Raw genomic sequence first — 17,535 nt, forward strand, 5'->3', positions numbered from 1 at the left:
CATCTTACTCTTTGTTCCCTCTTAGTCCTTTTTTCCCCCTTCTTTTGGATTAACCAAGTATTTTAAACTTAGATTTTTCTTTCTATAGATCATTAATTAGTACTACAGTCTTTTCTTTTTTGCTGTTTCCCTGATGATTACAGCATGCATCCTTGACTTATTAGAAACTTTGTTAAATTAATGCTTTTTGCTTTTTTGCAGATGGTACAAAGATTTTTAACGGCTTTTCTTTTACTTCATGATTCTCTTTCCTCCTCCTGTGCAATTACTGGATATATTTTAGTTACATTTATCTTAAATCCCGCAACACATTATTGTCATTGTTTTATTGACAGTCAGCATTTATTCAGGTTTCCCTATGCCCTTTAGCCTTTCTTTTCCTTTCTGCATTATTGTGCTTCCAATTCAGGGCATTCTCCTTCTGCCTGGAGAATTTCCTTTAGTGTTTTAGTACAAGTCTGTTGGCATATTCTTTCAATTTCGTTTGTGAAGGACTCTTTTTCCTGCATATTCAGAATTCTAAGTGAGTGATTATTTCTCTGGACACATTGAAAACAATGTTTTGTTGTCATCTTGCTTTCATTGATTCTGTTCAGCTGCTGGAGGACAGGCTAATTGTTGATCCTTAAAAGGTATTACACCTTTTTTCTTCCACTGCTTGTAAAATTTCCTCTTTTTCTTTGGTTTTCAGCAGTTTCACTCAGATGTGCTCATGTGTATTTCTGTTTATTCTCATTCAATTCTCCATTATTTCATCTGTTTTCTTGAGCATGTTAATTACAAAACTTTTACTTTCTTCCCTAAATAATTGTAGTATATGGATCACCGATGGGTCTGTTTCTTTTGCTGGCCATTCTTCTTGGATTTCAGTCGTGGGGTCCTGTTTCCAGCGGGGTGCTGGGTGTTATGTATGAAGCGCAGAGGATCTGACGGGTAGCTTCTTCCAGAGATGATTCAGTATCCTTCTGGAAGGCAGATGACAACATGGGCAGCTTACCTGGATCACTTGAGGGACCTGAATTCCAGATATTCTCTTCCTAGGAAGAGAGTTGCCATGAGGCACCTGAAATATCTGCTTACCGTTGAGCCTCCTAGCAGCTGGTTTTACTTTCTCAGCTTCTCACTCTGCACGTATGCGGCTTGGGGGGGCAAAGATCTTGATAGGAATATTGTACAGAATATCAGGCCCACTTCACAGTTTATTTTCCCTGACCCCTCATAGGCGGACTCCTTGTCCTCAGGTCTCTTTCATCTCCGCATCCTCCCATCACCGTCACAGTCCCGGGCAACCACAGCCCATCACCTGTGTGCCTCACCACACACCCCCAAGAGGAAGAGTGGCGTTATATTTCCTCACACTCCCCTCCTCCCTGGGATCTTCGCCCTTGAGTCCTAGCTGCCTTGGTTGCTCTTCGTTGCTTTGAAACAACTGGAGTTTTTTGCTTTTCCTTTTATTGTATTCAGCTTTCATATTTGTTCTCAGCGAGAGAAGTGAGTCTCATACTTCCTTCTCCTCCACAACTAGAAGCCTAAGTCCCTGTCTGATAAGCTTTTAAATCATTTCTGAAGTTTGCGGCGTTAATTGCCCGACGTTGTACCTTCTCCAGGATGCAGTGACAGCCTTACTTGCAAGAACATCAGCTGAGCTGTTGGCCGTGGAACAAGAGTTAGCCCAAGAAGAAGAACCAGGGCAGGAAGGAGAGCACAGAGGTCCAGACGGAGATTGGTAAATAAGAGTTATTTCATTCTGCTCCTGCGATCTCAAAGAGGGTGTGTTTAGTTTCTCAGAACAGTTTGAAGGACACCTTCATGGGTTTAGATCTTGTTCTGGAATTAATGGAAAGTAACACAGCTTCAGGGAGTGGCCCCAGGAAAAGCTGCCCCTTGGTTGTTAGAGAGTTGAGAAAGTAATGGTGGGATTGTGGGCCAAGTTACTAACATGTGAGCAAGACTCTCTGTCCTTACCTCAGTAATTTTGACAGACTTCCTGAGCTTTTCTTGTTGGTTTCTTTAAAGTCTAAATTATTTTGAAAGAGATGACAGTTTATTACAGAGTCACAGATAAATGTAAAAGCGGGCTCTTTCTGTAAACTACTGAAAGTGCCATGTAGGCTCTGGTTGTTCAAAATAGGTTTTTAGAAAACAGCTTCTGAGTGGTTACTTTTCTGTTTGTTGCCACTTCTCACCTTCTTTTACTGTTCCCTCCTCATTTTTCGTACCTCAATTTTTTTTTTTTTAAAGAAAAAAAAGATTATAGCCTTTGTCTAGATTCATACACGTATAAAGAACTGTGTTTCCGGGTTTGCATTGTTTTCTCTAAAAACATATTTTAGTGAAGGTGTCAGGTTTTTTTTAGTACATATGTAAAATCATTTGGACTAACCTTGTATGTATTGTTACACTGTTATGTTTGAACTACTGTTGACATATATTTGCATATACATAGATATATAGCAGCATTTGTGGGTATGTTTGTATGTATACAAGACTTTTTACAAACTTGGAGTAACAAGATATAAATAACAAAATTGTGGACATTTGAAAGAAGCAGCTTACTACAGTGACGTAAAAAGGTGCAGAGATACCTTGTTCTCATCAAAAGTCCTCTATAGTGAATAAAAATCAGAGCACTGCAAAAAAACATTGAGTATGAGAGTGATAACGAAGTTCATCATATCTTTAAATACCTTGCATATATAAAGTACAGTCTGTTTCACAGACATTTCAAAAAATACACTTAGAGGGTCTTCCCTGGTAGTCTAGTGGCTGAGACTCCATGCTCCCAATGCAGGGAGCTTAGGTTTGACCCCTGGTCAGAGAGCTAGATCCCACACGCTGCAGCTGAAGGTCTTGCATGCCACAACGAAGATCAAAAATCCCACATGCCGCAACTGAAACCCAGCGCATCCAAATAAGTAAATATTTTTAAAAACACGCTTAGAATGTAACCTAAGGGGATTGATGACTTATAGTTCTCATTGCTAGTTCCCCGCATATTCGTCTCATGACCAGGTGTTTAACAACCAGCCTGTTCCAATTTGTCGGTATGTCACTAATCACAATTAAAGCTTGACCTTTAGTTATTGGTAGAAAAAGTGTTCCCATTCCAAGAACATGAACCTCAACAAAGCATGAGATATTCTTCCCCACCCGGAGACTCTTGCTTTCCTGTCGGATCAGTTGATACAGAATATGAACCATTATTTGTTTTCTGGAGCCTGACTTGTAGTGCCACCCAAGTCCAGGTAGTGGCTTTTGTTAAAGACAAGATCACAGACCATTCAGAGCCTTCTGTTATCCCAGTAGTAAGACTCTTCTATCCAGGGTTCCACCCTTGCTACACCGTGAGCACAGTTGATAAGTGGATATTTTTATTCACTCTTAGCAGAGTTGCTCTATTCTGTGGCTTGATATATTGTGTAATAAATGAGCAACTGACACCAAGTCACAGTATCAGTTCAGTTCAGTCACTCAGTTGTATCCGACTCCTTGCGACCCCTTTAACCACAGCACACCAGGCCTCCCTGTCCATCACCAACTGCCGGAGTCCACCCAAACCCATGTGTGTGAAGTCAGTGATGCCATCCAACCATCTCATCCTCTGTCATCCCCTTCTCCTCCTGCCCTCAATCTTTCCCAGCATCGGGGTCTCTTCCAATGAGTCAGCTCTTTGCATCAGGTGGCCAAAGTATTGGAGTTTCAGCTTCAGCATCAGTCCTTCCAATGAACACCCAGGACTGATTTCCTTTAGGATGGACTGGTTGGATCTCCTTGCAGTCCAAGGGACTCTCAAGAGTCTTCTCCAACACCACAGTTCAAAAGCATCAATTCTTCAGCTTTCTTTATAGTCCAACTTTCACATCCATACATGACCACTGGAAAAACAGTTACATTATAGTGAGTGTCAATATTTTTAAATGGTGGGTTAAACTTTGTATGTGATATTTTAGTATATTTCTGTTTAAGAATTAGATTAAGTTTCATGAATTTCACTTTTTGGTACGAAGTTATGGTGATTTTGCTGCAGATTGCTGGAATGTAAGATGATGACTTTATTTTTCATGAGCATTTTAGTAAAAGTTCCAGCCAGAGAACTGGCTTGCATTGTGATGTGCGAGTCTGTTCGTGGCTGATCACAGAGCTCACCTGCTTGACCCTGAACGGGGTTGTGTTCTGTTTCACCCATAGGCTGGCCATGCTGAGAGAGGCCTCAGATGAAGTTGTGGCCGAGGAAGGGGCCGAAGTGAAATTGGCGGAGGGCAGTCGCTGTGTGGAAGACGTAAGCTCACGCCCACGTGTGCCCGAGATGGACGAGGACACAAGTGGGAAAGAAAGCAGCTGTGCCGATGACCTTGGGAGTCAGCCCCCCGCAGGGACACCGGCCCTGGTGAGCCTTGTCGGCCGTCCCCTGCTAAAGTGGTCTCCTAGAGGCACCACGGAGTCCAAGCTTGTCTCTTGGTGCATAATTCACGTTAGGATTTTTGTGCCAAAGCTGATCAAGATGAGTGATTGTGGGAACAGACCATAAAAAGCTTTATAAATACCTTAACATTTTCATCCTCCACTTAAATTTCATAAAAGAAGATGAACAGTGCTGTTTAGCTCTCTGTGAGTGTTCTGTGAATATTTACTGAAAGCGTTTTCAGGATTTCCTGGAAGACTCCAGGATGCCTGCTTAATTGCTTTACGTTTCATAGATGTTATAAGTCTGTTTCAGTCTCAAACGTGAGGTGAGCGTGTGAAGCCCGTTTTGGTTAGATGGGGTTCTTACCGAAACCAGTCCCGGAAGGGGCAGGTGCCCTGGTTGAGGTGCGGTTGCCAGGCCGTTAGCCAGGTGGTTTTGCTGGTTAGTGAGAGATGTGGGGGCCTCCACGGTGCTGGTGCAGTGGTAAAGAATCCGCCTGCAACGCAGGAGACGAGGGTTCGATCCTGGGTCATCCCACGGACAAAGGAGCCTGGCGGACTGCAGTCCATGGGGTCACCAAGAGTCAAACACCACTTAGTGACGGAACAAAGAGACATGTTGAGGCTACCAGACTACCATCTCCAAAGGGGGGAAACCATTTTCAAGGTTTGAGGATGCCAACAAATGTGGGAGTTTTAAAAATTCCAATTTATTTCTGATTAAAAACAGTGCTATAGCCTGACCAAAAACTTCACGTGTGTTTGTACATTCGACCCTCTGTGTCCATGGTTTCTGCATCCGTGGATTCAACCAACCGTGGATCTGACTCAGCAACCCACAGATAGTAACCGTGGTCCACGAGTGGCTGACCGTGATGATGGGGAACCCCAGATGGGGAGGCCAGCTGTGGGACCTGAGCGTCCACGAACCTCAGTGTCCTGGAACCCCACCCCCACAGAGACCCCTGGTGGCTGTATATGTAATTGTGTATTCTATGCAAACCAGAGGTTTAACTAGTGTATTTCCATCTTCCTATATTTAAGTACTTTCATCATTTATTCAGCAAAAAAGCTAACCATAAGGTTGCATAATGTTTAATGATGAAGCATTCTCAAATCAGACTCTTTGTTGAAGCACATTTACTCCTCTGTAAACTAAGGCTTCATTATTTTAGGGCTGACCTGTTAGAGGGGGGCCCTGCCATTCCATTTATGGGTGACATTGTTGGACAAATACCATCCTGTGCACTGAGGGTGACTTCCTAGAAGCTAATAGAAAACCGCCTTCGTGTCTGGAGGAAGGCCCTGGTGCTCCTGCGTCTCTTGTAAGACCAGCTGTTCCTTCCACACTCAGGAGAGGAGCACCCGTGCTCCCGTCTGGCCACCCCTGACAGGTCGCCGACCTCTCTTCCAGGTTGATAAAGAGACAAACACCGACGAGGCCGGCGGTGCCAGCGTGGCCGTGCGCCCCAAAGACCGCAGCAGCCTCAGCGCACGCCAGCACACCCTCGTGAGGAGCAGCGTGATCGTGCGCTCGCAGACCTTCTCCCCCGGGGAGCGGAGCCAGTACGTGTGCAGGGTAAGGCTCTGCGGGGTCAGGGTCCTAGGGGTCAGGGGTCTGCGGGGTCAGGGGCCTAAGGGGTCAGGGGTCTGCAGGGTAAGGCTCTGTGGGGTCAGGGTCCTAGGGGTCAGGAGTCTGTGGGGTCAGGGGTCTTCAGGGTCAGGGGTCTGCAGGGTCAGGGGCCTAAGGGGTCAGGGGTCTGCAGGGTAAGGCTCTGCGGGGTCAGGAGCCTAGGGGTCAGGGGTCTGCAGGGTCAGGGGTCTTCGAGGTAAGGGGTCTGCGGGGTGACAACTCACATAGTTTCTGGGGAGCTGCCACATCCACCCCCTGCCCCCAAGGGTGGCCCATCAGTGACACTAGACTGGACCATAGGCGTCTTCAAACTCGACTGCAAATACTAATGACTAGAAATGCCAGGAAATATACATAAAGTATCATACGCCCAGTCATTCTTTTTAGTTTGGATTGTGGGATTTTTTCCTTTCCTTCCTTTTCCCACATTTACTATCTCTTCGCTTCTAATGCCTTTGATCTGGCAAATAACTGACCTTAAGGGCCTGGCCGCTCAGTGTCTCTGGACCCCCAGTGTGTATTCAAAACCTTCAGTGACTCGAGAGTTATCGTGGCTGGTGTATTTCAGCAGTGTATCATGCCTGCTTCAAACCACGTTGGTCCCGCTGAATTAAAAATAGTGAATTGTGTTTCAGAACAAAAATCGCCTTCATTGATGCCTCCAAACAGAGTCATAGTTCTGTGGAGAGTATTGTGTGATATATATCAGTTTATCACATTCTAGTTCCATAAGTATTTGATTTATAGTAATCTAGATTTGACATTACAAAGTAGGTTATAAAATACTTTCAAAATTCTAAATTTATTCATTCAGTTCAACAAGCATTTTTATTAAGCACCTGCTATTTATTAAGCATAATTTCAGATACTTGGGATTCATCCACGGACCAAAGACCCAGAGCTCTGCCCTTGCAAGGCTTCCGTTCTTGTGAGTTGAGCCAAACAATAAACATAATGAATAACCTGTGACGTCTCTGGGTGAGGCCCAGCGCTATGGAAAACCGTAGAGCAAGTTAAGAAGGGTTGGGATGTTGAGGATGAGGGTCGCCAAGTGAAGTAGGGTTGAGAACAGATGTCCCTGGAAGGAGACGTTTCGGCAAAGACCTGAAGCAAGTGAGGCAGTGGGGATGGCCCCCCTGGGTGAGGGTGTCCTTGATTGTACCCACTGTGACTTCACTCTGATCCTGTGATCTGTGCCTCACACAAACTTTTCTTTTAAAGAATGGATAATGCATATTAGCTAAAGATTCAAAGGATAATTTTATTTCAAAATGTATGTAATTATCTTAACACATAACTTCTTGTAAGTAAAATCAAAAGGCGATTAAGAAAATTATGTTATCTAAGAAAAGCATCAAACAGGGAAAAACTCATTTGAAGAGGATTTTCTTAAAGAAATAAACTGTGGAGAAGGAAATAGCAACCCACTCCAGTATTCTTGCCTGGAGAATCCTACGGACAGAGGAGCCTGGCGGGCTACAGTCCATGGGGTCGCAAAGGGTCGGACACGACTGAAGTGACTTAGCACACAGGTGATGTCACTGATCCTCAGAACAGACCTTGAGTTGCACGGGCATGACCCTCTGTTAAAAGAGAAAAAAGAGACAAACTAGTAACTGCCTTCTCTATGATCAAGTTCTCAATTCCAGACCTCTTCTAGCACAGGGTGATGCACTGATTTCTTTCTTCTTTTTTTTTTTTCTTGCAGTTAAATCGAAGTGACAGCGACAGTTCAACGCTGGCTAAAAAATCGCTGTTTGTGAGGAACTCCACCGAACGGCGCAGCTTGAGAGTCAAGAGGGTATGTAGTCCGTCGGCAGCATCCCGAGGTCCCGACCACCCCGAGTCGGGCGTGTCAGACGCAGAACCCCAGGGCCTCGGGGCGTCCGTGCTCCGTGCTCCTGGGCTGTGGGATGAAGCCACTGTAATCGTGGAGACACAAACGTCGTGTCTGTTCCGGAGAAGGATGTGCTAGAGACCGCCCATTCATCGCTGGGGTGGAACCTGTGATAGCGAAGGATAGATTCGGTTTGAAGCGTGGACGGAGAAAAGGCTGCTGGGGGTTGGGGGCATCTTGGCCACTGGGGGTTGGGGGGCATCTCGGCCACCAGTCGCTGGCTCTGGAGCAGCTGTGGGGAGAGTATAACACCTGGTACCTTGTGTGAGAGGCAGACGTCCGGGTAAAGGAGCAGATGGTTTCAGCAGCTTGCTTAGAAAACAGATCTTTTCAGAAGGCTAAGATCAATGTAGATGGAAAAGCTCAAGTCAGGTTTTCCTGGAAGCCAGAGATCTGTGGATAAGAGTACAAGGGCAGCTCTGGGCGAATATTAAATAAATTAATATGGTTGGAGTGTTCAGAAATTCCTGTTCACTTACCAGCAGCTGAGATGCTAATGGAACGTTTTCGGTAGCTAACCTTTTGTGCTAATTTCTGAAGCTGCTTTGTATTGGCTTAGTCTTGCTCAGTGGGAACATGGCCCTGTGTGAGCTAAGCTCTGCAGTGATGGGCAGGGCTTCCCGCCTGCAGGAGACCCTCCCAGGGTGGTCGGGCGACCCCAGGTGCAGAGAGAAGAGGGCAGTGGGCTCACCTTGTCGGGAGAACCAGAAAGCCTTCATGGGGAAGGTCTCTGGCCCTCGGACAACAATCTCAAAAGAAGGTGGTGGCTTTGTTGGGGGACGGAGTGGGATGCTGGGCGCTGTCAGAAGGTGGCCTGACATGGCACAGGGCCCGGAAACACATTCAGAGAAGGAGTGACCCTGCTCGGCCAGAGCTTGGGCCCAGTGGGCCAGCGTGAAGACTGGAGGGCACGGTGAATCATTTGTCTTCACCAGCGACCCGTTTAATGCCTCTGGGCAAAGTGCTGGACGTGTGACTGGGCAGCACTGAGCTTCCTGATTTATTTAGCTTCCTAGTTACTTGACAGACATAAGCACATTTCTTTTTTCCAAAGGTAAATATTCAAGCATTTATTTAACCTCAGCATTTTCAGGACATTGTCAAGTATAGCTGTTTCAGGTTACCAAACTTTATGCTTTAAAAGCACCTCAATTTCCGTCAACTTGAATGAAAATTCTTTTCCAGCCCTTCCTAAGTCCGCTGCACTTTTTTTAAAAAGCTTTTTTATTTTGTGTTGGGGTATAGCCAGTTAACAATGTTGTGGTAGTTTGAGGTGAACTGTGGAGGGACTCATGTATATACATGCATCCGTTCTCCTCCAAACTCCCCTCCCATCCAGACTGCCACATAACACTGGGCAGAGGCCCCTTTGCTTAAGAGCAGGTCCTTGTTGGTCTTCCATTTTAAATATCAGGCAACCATGAGTTCATCCTCTAAGTCTGTGAGTCCTTCTGTTCTGTAAGCTCATTTGTATCATTTCTTTTTAGAATCCACATACAAGGGACGTCATATGGTCTATTTTCTTCACTGCCTGACTTACTTCACGCAGTATGACAGTGTCTAGGTCCATCCATGTTGCTTCAAATGGCATTGTTTCATTCTTTTTAATGGCTGAGTAATATTCCACTGTAATAAATGTGCCACATCTTCTTCAGCCATTCCTCTGCCCACGGACATTTAGGTTGCTCATGTCTCGGCTACTGTAATCAAGTGCTGCAATGAACATTAGGGTGCGTAATCCTTTCAGATCATGTTTTTCTCCAGATATATGCCCAGGAGTGGGATTGCAAGGCCCCTGCACTTTTAAAAACACATACTTTTAGAGAATGATAACAGTCTTCGGAAAACTTTTAACCAGAAGTGTCTTATGAATTGAGTGAAGCTGAAAAACAGTGGGGTTACTGATAAACCTTAGTTCCTAGAACTTCTTGGACTGGATAAAGGTTAATCCTGAAATGTCATTTGGGAGCTCATTGTTAATGGCTTTAAAGTGAGCAGGTGGAGTCTGGTAGAGGCGAATGAGGAAGAGTGTTCTGATGTAGGAGTTACAGCCCGAGGCGTGAAGGGAGCCGGAGGGAGCGGGGCGGGCGTCCTGGCTGGGAGGGCGGGGGCCCCACGTGAGGCACAAGGTTGGGGGGCCCGTCGGCACACCCCTGACCCGCTCAGCAGCGCCATGCTGACAGCCTGGAGCCGGCGCGGCGGGGTCATGGACACCAGGGAGATGGGCAGAGCTTACACACAAGCACGCCCTCGATGACACACTCACCAGCAGACTGTGCACACAGGATTCTTAGAAAGCCTCGCATGCCCAACAGCTGGAAAGGGTTTCTGATCTTGAAACAGTGAGTCATGCAGTCACAGAGGGTGTGTGTCTAGATGATTCTGCTGTTTGTTAGAGTGAAGGTTGAATAAAGGGAAAGCTAATAAGATGCTGAAGCTCCAGTACTCTGGCCACCTGATGCGAAGAGCAGACTCATTAGAAAAGACCCTGATGCTGGGAAAGATAGAAGGCAGGAGGAGAAGGGGAGGACAGAGGATGAGATGGTTGGGTGGCATCACCGACTCAGTGGACATGAATCTGAGCAAACTCTGAGAGGTAGAGAAGGACAGGGAAGCCTGGCGTGCTGTCGTCCACGGGGTCCCGGAGTCAGACACCGCCGAGAGCTGAGCAGCAGCAGTAGTAAGAACAGCAGAGAACGTTCCAGCAGGATCCACTGGGCGGAGAAGGGGAATCGGAGGAGACAATGAGCGCTATTCAGGTCTGGGCCACGGCCCCGAAACGAGAAGAGGGACGGACAGACCTCTCCCTCCCATCTGTCATGAGCACCGTCGTCATGCCAGTCCTCCCGGCTGGGATACCTGTCAACCCTGAGTCCTTCTCTCTTGTATCAGGTAGTACCCGTTTTCATGAGTAGTAATCCCTTTTTTTCCATCCCCACTGCCAACAGTCTAGGCAAGAAACACCCATCTCATCTCCCTCCACGCCAGCAGTCCCGCCCACCCTGTCTGAACACCTTTCCTCGCGCGGGTGTGACCCAGCCCCGGGCATCCCTCCCTGCCTTGCCTTCCTTCCTGTGATACTGTCTCATGGTTTTCTGTTGCTTACTGTCTCGTGAAAGTCACTCGTGTTCAACTTTTTGCGACCCCATGGACTGTATAGTCCATGGAATTCTCCAGGCCAGAATACTGGAGTGGGTAGCCGTTCCCTTCTCCAGGGGATCTTACCAACCCAGGGATCAACCCAGGTCTCCCGCATTGCTGGTGGATTCTTCACCAGCTGAGCCACAGGGGAAGCCCAAGAATACTGGAGTGGGTAGTCTATCCCTTCTCCAGCGGATCTTCCCAACCCAAGAATCAAACCAGGCTCTCCTGCATTGCAGGCGGATTCTTTACCAACTGACCTATCAGGGAAGCCCTATTTCTACGGTTTTCTATTGTTTACTGTCTCATATTGAGAGGGTAACAGGCAGGAAGGCCAGGGGTCTCCAAAAGCTTCCCCCAAAACCCAAGCTCTCGAGTCTGGAGTCAGTGTCTGTCCCAAGACATAGATTATATCTCTTCAAGTAAGCTCATAAAGTAAAGTTAGTCCCATAAAGGCTTCTGTGTACTTTTTGGATCCTCTCAATAGTCTCGACCACGATTGGTACTGTTTGAACTTCTACCGAGACTGAGGCAAGCCCTCCTGGAAGGGTGCCCTGACTCTCGGCCTGTTCAGTTGGGAGCCCCAGATATAGGAGCAAAGTAAGAGGACAGGAGGGAGCTGAAGGTTTCACACCCAAATCCGTACCCTCAGGACACAAGTCTGGCACGTCTCGCAGAGAGATAAAGAGCAACACATGTGGCACTTCTACCCATTTCTCTTGTTTTCTATGGAACCAGTCTAGTTGTGAAATAGTACCGTAATTAAGAAACCCTTCAACAGGCCAGCGTTCCCCATCTTTCAAAGGATACCATGGCCATTCAGTGTCACAGAAGAAGATCAACCATGTTTTTTTAAATTCTGGGGATCAAAAAAATAAATAAATAAACTCTGGGGATCAAACTTGTCCCAGCTTATTTTTTAAAAAAATACATTTTAAAGGAGTGGTTCTGGAACTGCTAGCTCCCATCTGTGAGGAAAAGCAGCATCCATGGCTGTGGCTTTTTTCAACCAGAAGCGTCCTTCCCTGCTCTAGATGGGCGTGTAGACAGACTCTCCACCAAAGCTTTCCTTCCCTGGTTTGACAGTCTGTCCCTTACCGACACAGGCGTCTTACTCGTCACCCCCGGTTCTATCACCGAGGCGGGGTGGAGACGCACCAGGGGCAGACCTGATGGCATCCCAGACTGACTTAGTTCCATACCACCAAGACCTTGGTGTGATTTACCCTCTTCTCTGATGCCATCCGGGGTGGAGCAGGGTAGTTTTCCCAGAATGTTTGCCAAGCTAGGACTCCTGGGGGAGCATCCGTCTTTATGTGCCTCTGCGCACTCCTGAGTACAGTCCTGACCGCAGTAGACGCAGAGGGTCATAAAGGGACGAACGACAACCAAGATGTCCCTTCTGAGTGTCACCACGCCAGGATATGTGACAGCAAAAGAGGTGGTGGAGGGCTGGCCAGCGAGGAAAGGGTGATTTTCGTCCTCACACTATTAGGGCCAGTCCTTCCAGTTCATTTCCACAGACTCCACAAAAGGAGTGTCTAGGGAGTTGAGACAAAACTCACCAGAGAGCCGCCTCTGGTCCCCTGAGAGCTAGCGCTGCCAAAGGAAGAAGCCCGCTGCACTTCCAGTCTGCCCAGATCCTGCGATTCCCGATCTGTGGCCTCAGAAACCTCACGGTCGCCAGCGGTGCTTCTGTCCACATAGATAGGAGACACAGCCGTGGCAGACTCGCTGTCAGGTCGCTGGCCCCTGAGGCCGGCAGCCAGGAGAGTGACCTCGAGCCTGAGAGATGTTCCTGGGCTGGAGCTCCGCCTCCTCCCAGACGCGCTCCTGTAACCTTCGGCTCCGAGCAAGGCTAGGCGCTGCCATGACTACCAAGCTTGGGGTCTAAGTAAAAGTACATAGTAATGGCATGAATCACAATCCATTGAAAGTCTGTGATCCAACAGATTATGTTAGTAGTTCTAATTCCCCACACAATTGCGAAATGGTCAAAGAGACCAGGAAAAGGTAACTGAGGAAGGAAAGTCCAGTCCACACGTTTTGCCCATCTCTGGCCACTCCCCTAGCGGGGACCTCGGGTGTCTCTTGGCATTGGCAGGTCGGTATAAACCCCCGACAAGGCTCCCCTTTTGGGGGCTGCCTTCAGTCATTACGAGGCACCACGAAACCGCAGAGCAGGGCTCATCACTTGCTTCACGCAGGGCATGTCATTCATTCACACAAGCACACCGGAGAGATGGTAAAGTGGAAAATTTCTCCTCTCTGAGAAAGCAGAGAGGCTAGAGCTCTGAGTGTGTTCTTCCCTTGTCCTGAAGATCCCAGACGAGCCCCCAAGATGATAGCCGAATGATGTCGGATTCGTGATCTCCGAAGAAGATTTAACTCCGGGACCAGGGACCGGGCTTGATCACTCAAGAGCTTATGTATATCAGAGTTTTATTAAAGTATAAAAAGAGACAGAGAAAGCTTCTGACACAGACATCAGAAGGGAGATGGAGAGTGCCCCTCTCCCTAATGTTAGCAAGGAAGTTACGTACTTTTTAAATTAGTTATTACAGTAAATCAGAAGAATGTCTCAAGGTTATAAAGATCTTACTAGACCCACTCCCATAATTTACATTTTAAGATAACAGTATTAGCCAGAGGTTTTCAGGAAGGAGAAACTGTCTTCAAGCAGGATACATTGTTGTTATATAATCCTACTTCCCTGGTGATTCAGACGGTAAAGCGTCTGCCTACAATGCGGGAGACCCGGGTTTAATCCCTGGGTTGGTGAGATCTCCTGGAGAAGGAAATGGCAACCCACTCCAGTATTCTTGCCTGGAAAATCCCATGGACAGAGAAGCCTGGTAGGCTGCAGTCCATGGGGTCGCAGAGTCGGACACGAACTGAGCGACTTAATTTCATTCATAGAGTTTAAACTGAGTTGTTTGTTGTGTAATCATCAGTTTCAGGCTTAAAGGAAAAACATTTTATGTGACTAAGACTAAGGAATGTGGGTGGGCGGGGGGAAGATGTTTGTCTTTCCTCCTCCTCGAGAGTTCCAGGCCCCTCTCTCCACTCTGAGAGCATCTGAGAGCCCCAGACCCCTTTCTCCTCCTCAGGGACCCCGGACTTCTTATCGACCTGCCTAGAAATTGACTGTCTCAACATCATCCTCTAAACCAATTCTTCGAGGTCAGAAATCATGTCTTCTCCGCCTAGTGTTTTGCCTCCAGACCCCCAGTGGATACTTATTCATACACAGCCAGTGATTATTTGTTGATAAGTGGATAAGCTTGGCCCCAGAAGGAACACAGTGACTCAGGCGAGAGTGGGTATCAGATGATGGGAAGTGAGGAAGGAACCAGAGTCAAAGGACATCGGTTAGAGGTGGGCGACCGGACCCAAGCTCCGCTGAGCTGCGGGTACAGAAGTGATGGGTGAAGGCGTGCACTGTGGGGACACAGATGCGGGTCTGACTCGGAGTCAGTTCCTCGCGATGTGTCTGCGGTCCGCAGAGGGCAGCTCTGGGCAGTAAACTGGTCAGGCTGAGCTAGGCTGCACCCTGGTAACAACTCCAGAGACGCTCTGCGGTTCAGGGCAGTACAGGCTCATTCGCCTTGGCCGCGCGTGTTCCGAGGTGGGTGGTGCCTCGTTCCTGTCTCCCTGGGGACCAGGCCACCACCCCTTGGCCCTCAGCGGCCAACACAGGAGCCCGGGCGCCCTCCTGTCCAGAGACCGCCGCTGCAGCGGGGCTGTCCTGTCCTGCTCTAACCCCGCAGGCGGTGTGCCAGCCGGTCCTCCGGAGGGCAGCGCCCGAGTGCCCCGTGCGGACCTCCCTGGACCTGGAGTTGGACCTGCAGGCCTCCCTGACCCGGCAGAGCCGCCTCAACGACGAGCTGCAGGCCCTCAGGGGCCTGAGGCAGAGGCTCGAGGAACTGAAGGCCCAGGGCGAGACGGACCTGCCGCCGGGCGTGCTGGATGACGAGCGCTTCCAGAAGCTCCTGAGGCAGGCGGGGAAGCAGGTACGCGGCGCCCAAAGCCTCTCCCGGCGGAAGGTGCCAGCCTGCACCCCCGCCCCGCTCAGGTCCTCACCCCAGCACGTCTGTTCCCGTCACGTCTCCTCCTGCCCGACGGCAGCTGTGGCATCAGACCGTAGAGAGGAAAGCCACAGCACTCGGCGCATCTGTGCCCTTTGGAGAAGGGTCTGACCCCCCGAGTACAGGTGCCTTTTCATCTCTGCGTTTACCAGCTCCGAGTTCAGGCAGCTCATTGAGTCATGAGCTTTTCTTTCCCGTCTCTGAAGGTTGCTGTCCCCGCTCGAGACTGTCCACTGTGCGCCTTGCATTCCGACCACGGAGGTCGGTGAGAACCACTGGCTTCTCTCCTGCTTGCTCTCCTGCTTGCAGCCCCACGTCCACTCCTTACACACACGGGGACACCGCGGTGCACACTCGCACATGCACACACACTCCTGCCCCTTCACGTCCACCTGTCCCCTGCAGTTGGGGATGTGTGGGGTTTTCAGCACTGTGGCCATAAAGTGCCTAGCAGTGAGTGAAGAGCCTGCCAGTTGTCATAAAAGATACGGCTCCCGGGGAAGCCGGTGGCGGAGCCCAGGTCGGCCTTCCTCACCGGGTCACACGCGTTACCTTCCTCCTTTGTGGTGGGAAATCTGTTTTGCAGCTCAGAATAAAAAGGGAATCAGAGTCAGTGTCGTCGTGCGTCGTACAAGCCCCTTAGGAGGCAGAGCAAGGAGCCGGGACTAAATCAGTGTGGATCACGTTCCCGCTCCCCCCAGCTCCTTAACGTGACCCGGACTAAATCACCAGACCTCCCTGTGGGGCAGGCTCCTACCCAGTACACTGAAGGTTAATCACACTCTCCTGAAAGTGAAAGTCGCTCAGTTGTGTCCGACTCTTTGCGACCCCATGGATATACAGTCCAGGGAATTCTCCAGGCCAAAATACTAGAGTGGGTAGCCTTTCCCTTCTCCAGGGGATCTTCCTGACCCAGGAATCGAACCGGGGTCTCCTGTATTGCAGGCCGGTTCTTTACCAACTGAGCTATGAGGAAAGCCCACCCTCTCCTGAAACCCGGGGCATAACACTGGCTTCCCAGATTTCAATCACAGGACCCTGTGGACGTGAACACTCCTGTACATTTGGGGCACCTTTCTCATTTCAGTAGCATTTCCAAAGAACAAACTCCTAGTCCTACGATTGCTGTTTGTATCAGCTTGACTGTAAACCAGAGACCTTGTCCTGTCTCTTAAGCCTAAAGATCTTATTCTTTGACTCTAAAGTGTATAGCTGCCTGCATTAATAACAGGAGCCCAGAAGGGTCCCATTGACAGGAGGGCCCATCAGCTTGCTGCAGGCAGCGCCATCAACAAAGCCGTTTTCCCACCTGTCTCCTAGTGCCGACTGCCTAGCTCTGGCCTGAGCGGATCTCTCTTGTAAGACTCTTAATTTCCTCGCCCATTTCCTTTACTACCCTCGCTGCCCCCACCGTGACCAGTGGTCTCCACGAGGCAGGGCCACACTTAAATCCCCCTGCTGGAGCACCCACTTGGGAGGCCATGGGTGCCCAAGCGAGCTTGTGTCCTCAGCCCCCTGGCTCAAGTGACCCCTCCCGACACACGCTCTCCTCCTGCCGAGGGCCACAGCCCAGCTCGCAGCTCGTCCTGTTGGCAGCTGGAGGCTCTGTGGAAACTTAGGGGTCGGGGCTTCCCCCGCCCTCCCCCGGGGTGCGTGCAGCCTGGTGGGTGAGAAGGGCATCACTTTGTAAAAGCTTGCTGAGCCGCACGCCCCGTGTGCACTTTTCTGGCACAGGACGTCAGTTTTATATCAATAAACAACTTTTAAAAGGCGTGGGACAGAAAGAAAAGGTGAATAAGAGATTGAAAGTGTATTCACCAAAATGTTAACGGTAGATACTTCTTAAATATGGTGCTATAAGTAGTTTTTAATTTTTTTTTTTTTTAGAGAGGGTTACTAGGAATTCTAGAGGTAACAAAATGATCCCATATTGCCTGTATCAAAAGATGTTTTTTTAATGGGTTAAAACTCCCCCTTGCCCCGACCCAGTGGCTGCACCCCATGGTGGGCGCGAGGTGGGCTCATGGGTGTCGTCCCCTCCCCCCCGACGTGGAGAAAGCGCCCGTGGCCTGCACTGCCCAGCCCCCCTCCTGATGTCAGGGAGCCCCGGCATCTTCCGGGCCTGAGAGCACCCCTCGGGAGCCTCCGAGTAACGTCCCGGGGGCCCTGTGCTTCCGTCTCCCCACCAGGCCGAGCAGTCCAAAGAGGAGCAGAAGCAGGACCTGAACGCGGAGAAGCTGATGCGGCAGGTGTCCAAGGACGTGTGCCGGCTCCGGGAGCAGAGCCGCAAGGTGCCCCGGCAGGTGCAGTCCTTCCGGTGAGCATGGGGGGCCCAGGGGCCCTGGGACCCGGGAAGGGGCGGGGGGGGCGGG

The 17,535-nt window shown here is 49.3% G+C and overlaps 1 protein-coding gene across 2 annotated transcripts in view; it reads left to right on the forward strand.

The window, feature by feature from the left end:
• WWC2 (WW and C2 domain containing 2) overlaps window positions 1–17,535 on the forward strand; it is a 145,937-nt gene that overhangs the window by 123,428 nt on the left and 4,974 nt on the right. For both annotated transcript variants that reach the window (XM_043893266.1, XM_043893267.1), the window contains 6 exons: window positions 1,608–1,726; window positions 4,189–4,387; window positions 5,819–5,983; window positions 7,746–7,838; window positions 14,846–15,088; window positions 17,353–17,480. In XM_043893266.1, coding sequence (XP_043749201.1) covers window positions 1,608–1,726; window positions 4,189–4,387; window positions 5,819–5,983; window positions 7,746–7,838; window positions 14,846–15,088; window positions 17,353–17,480 — 947 coding nt within the window. The remainder of the gene's footprint in view (window positions 1–1,607; window positions 1,727–4,188; window positions 4,388–5,818; window positions 5,984–7,745; window positions 7,839–14,845; window positions 15,089–17,352; window positions 17,481–17,535) is intronic.

The sequence above is a fragment of the Cervus elaphus genome, chromosome 32 (assembly GCF_910594005.1).
Source record: "Cervus elaphus chromosome 32, mCerEla1.1, whole genome shotgun sequence".
Classification (NCBI taxonomy): Eukaryota; Metazoa; Chordata; class Mammalia; order Artiodactyla; family Cervidae; genus Cervus; species Cervus elaphus.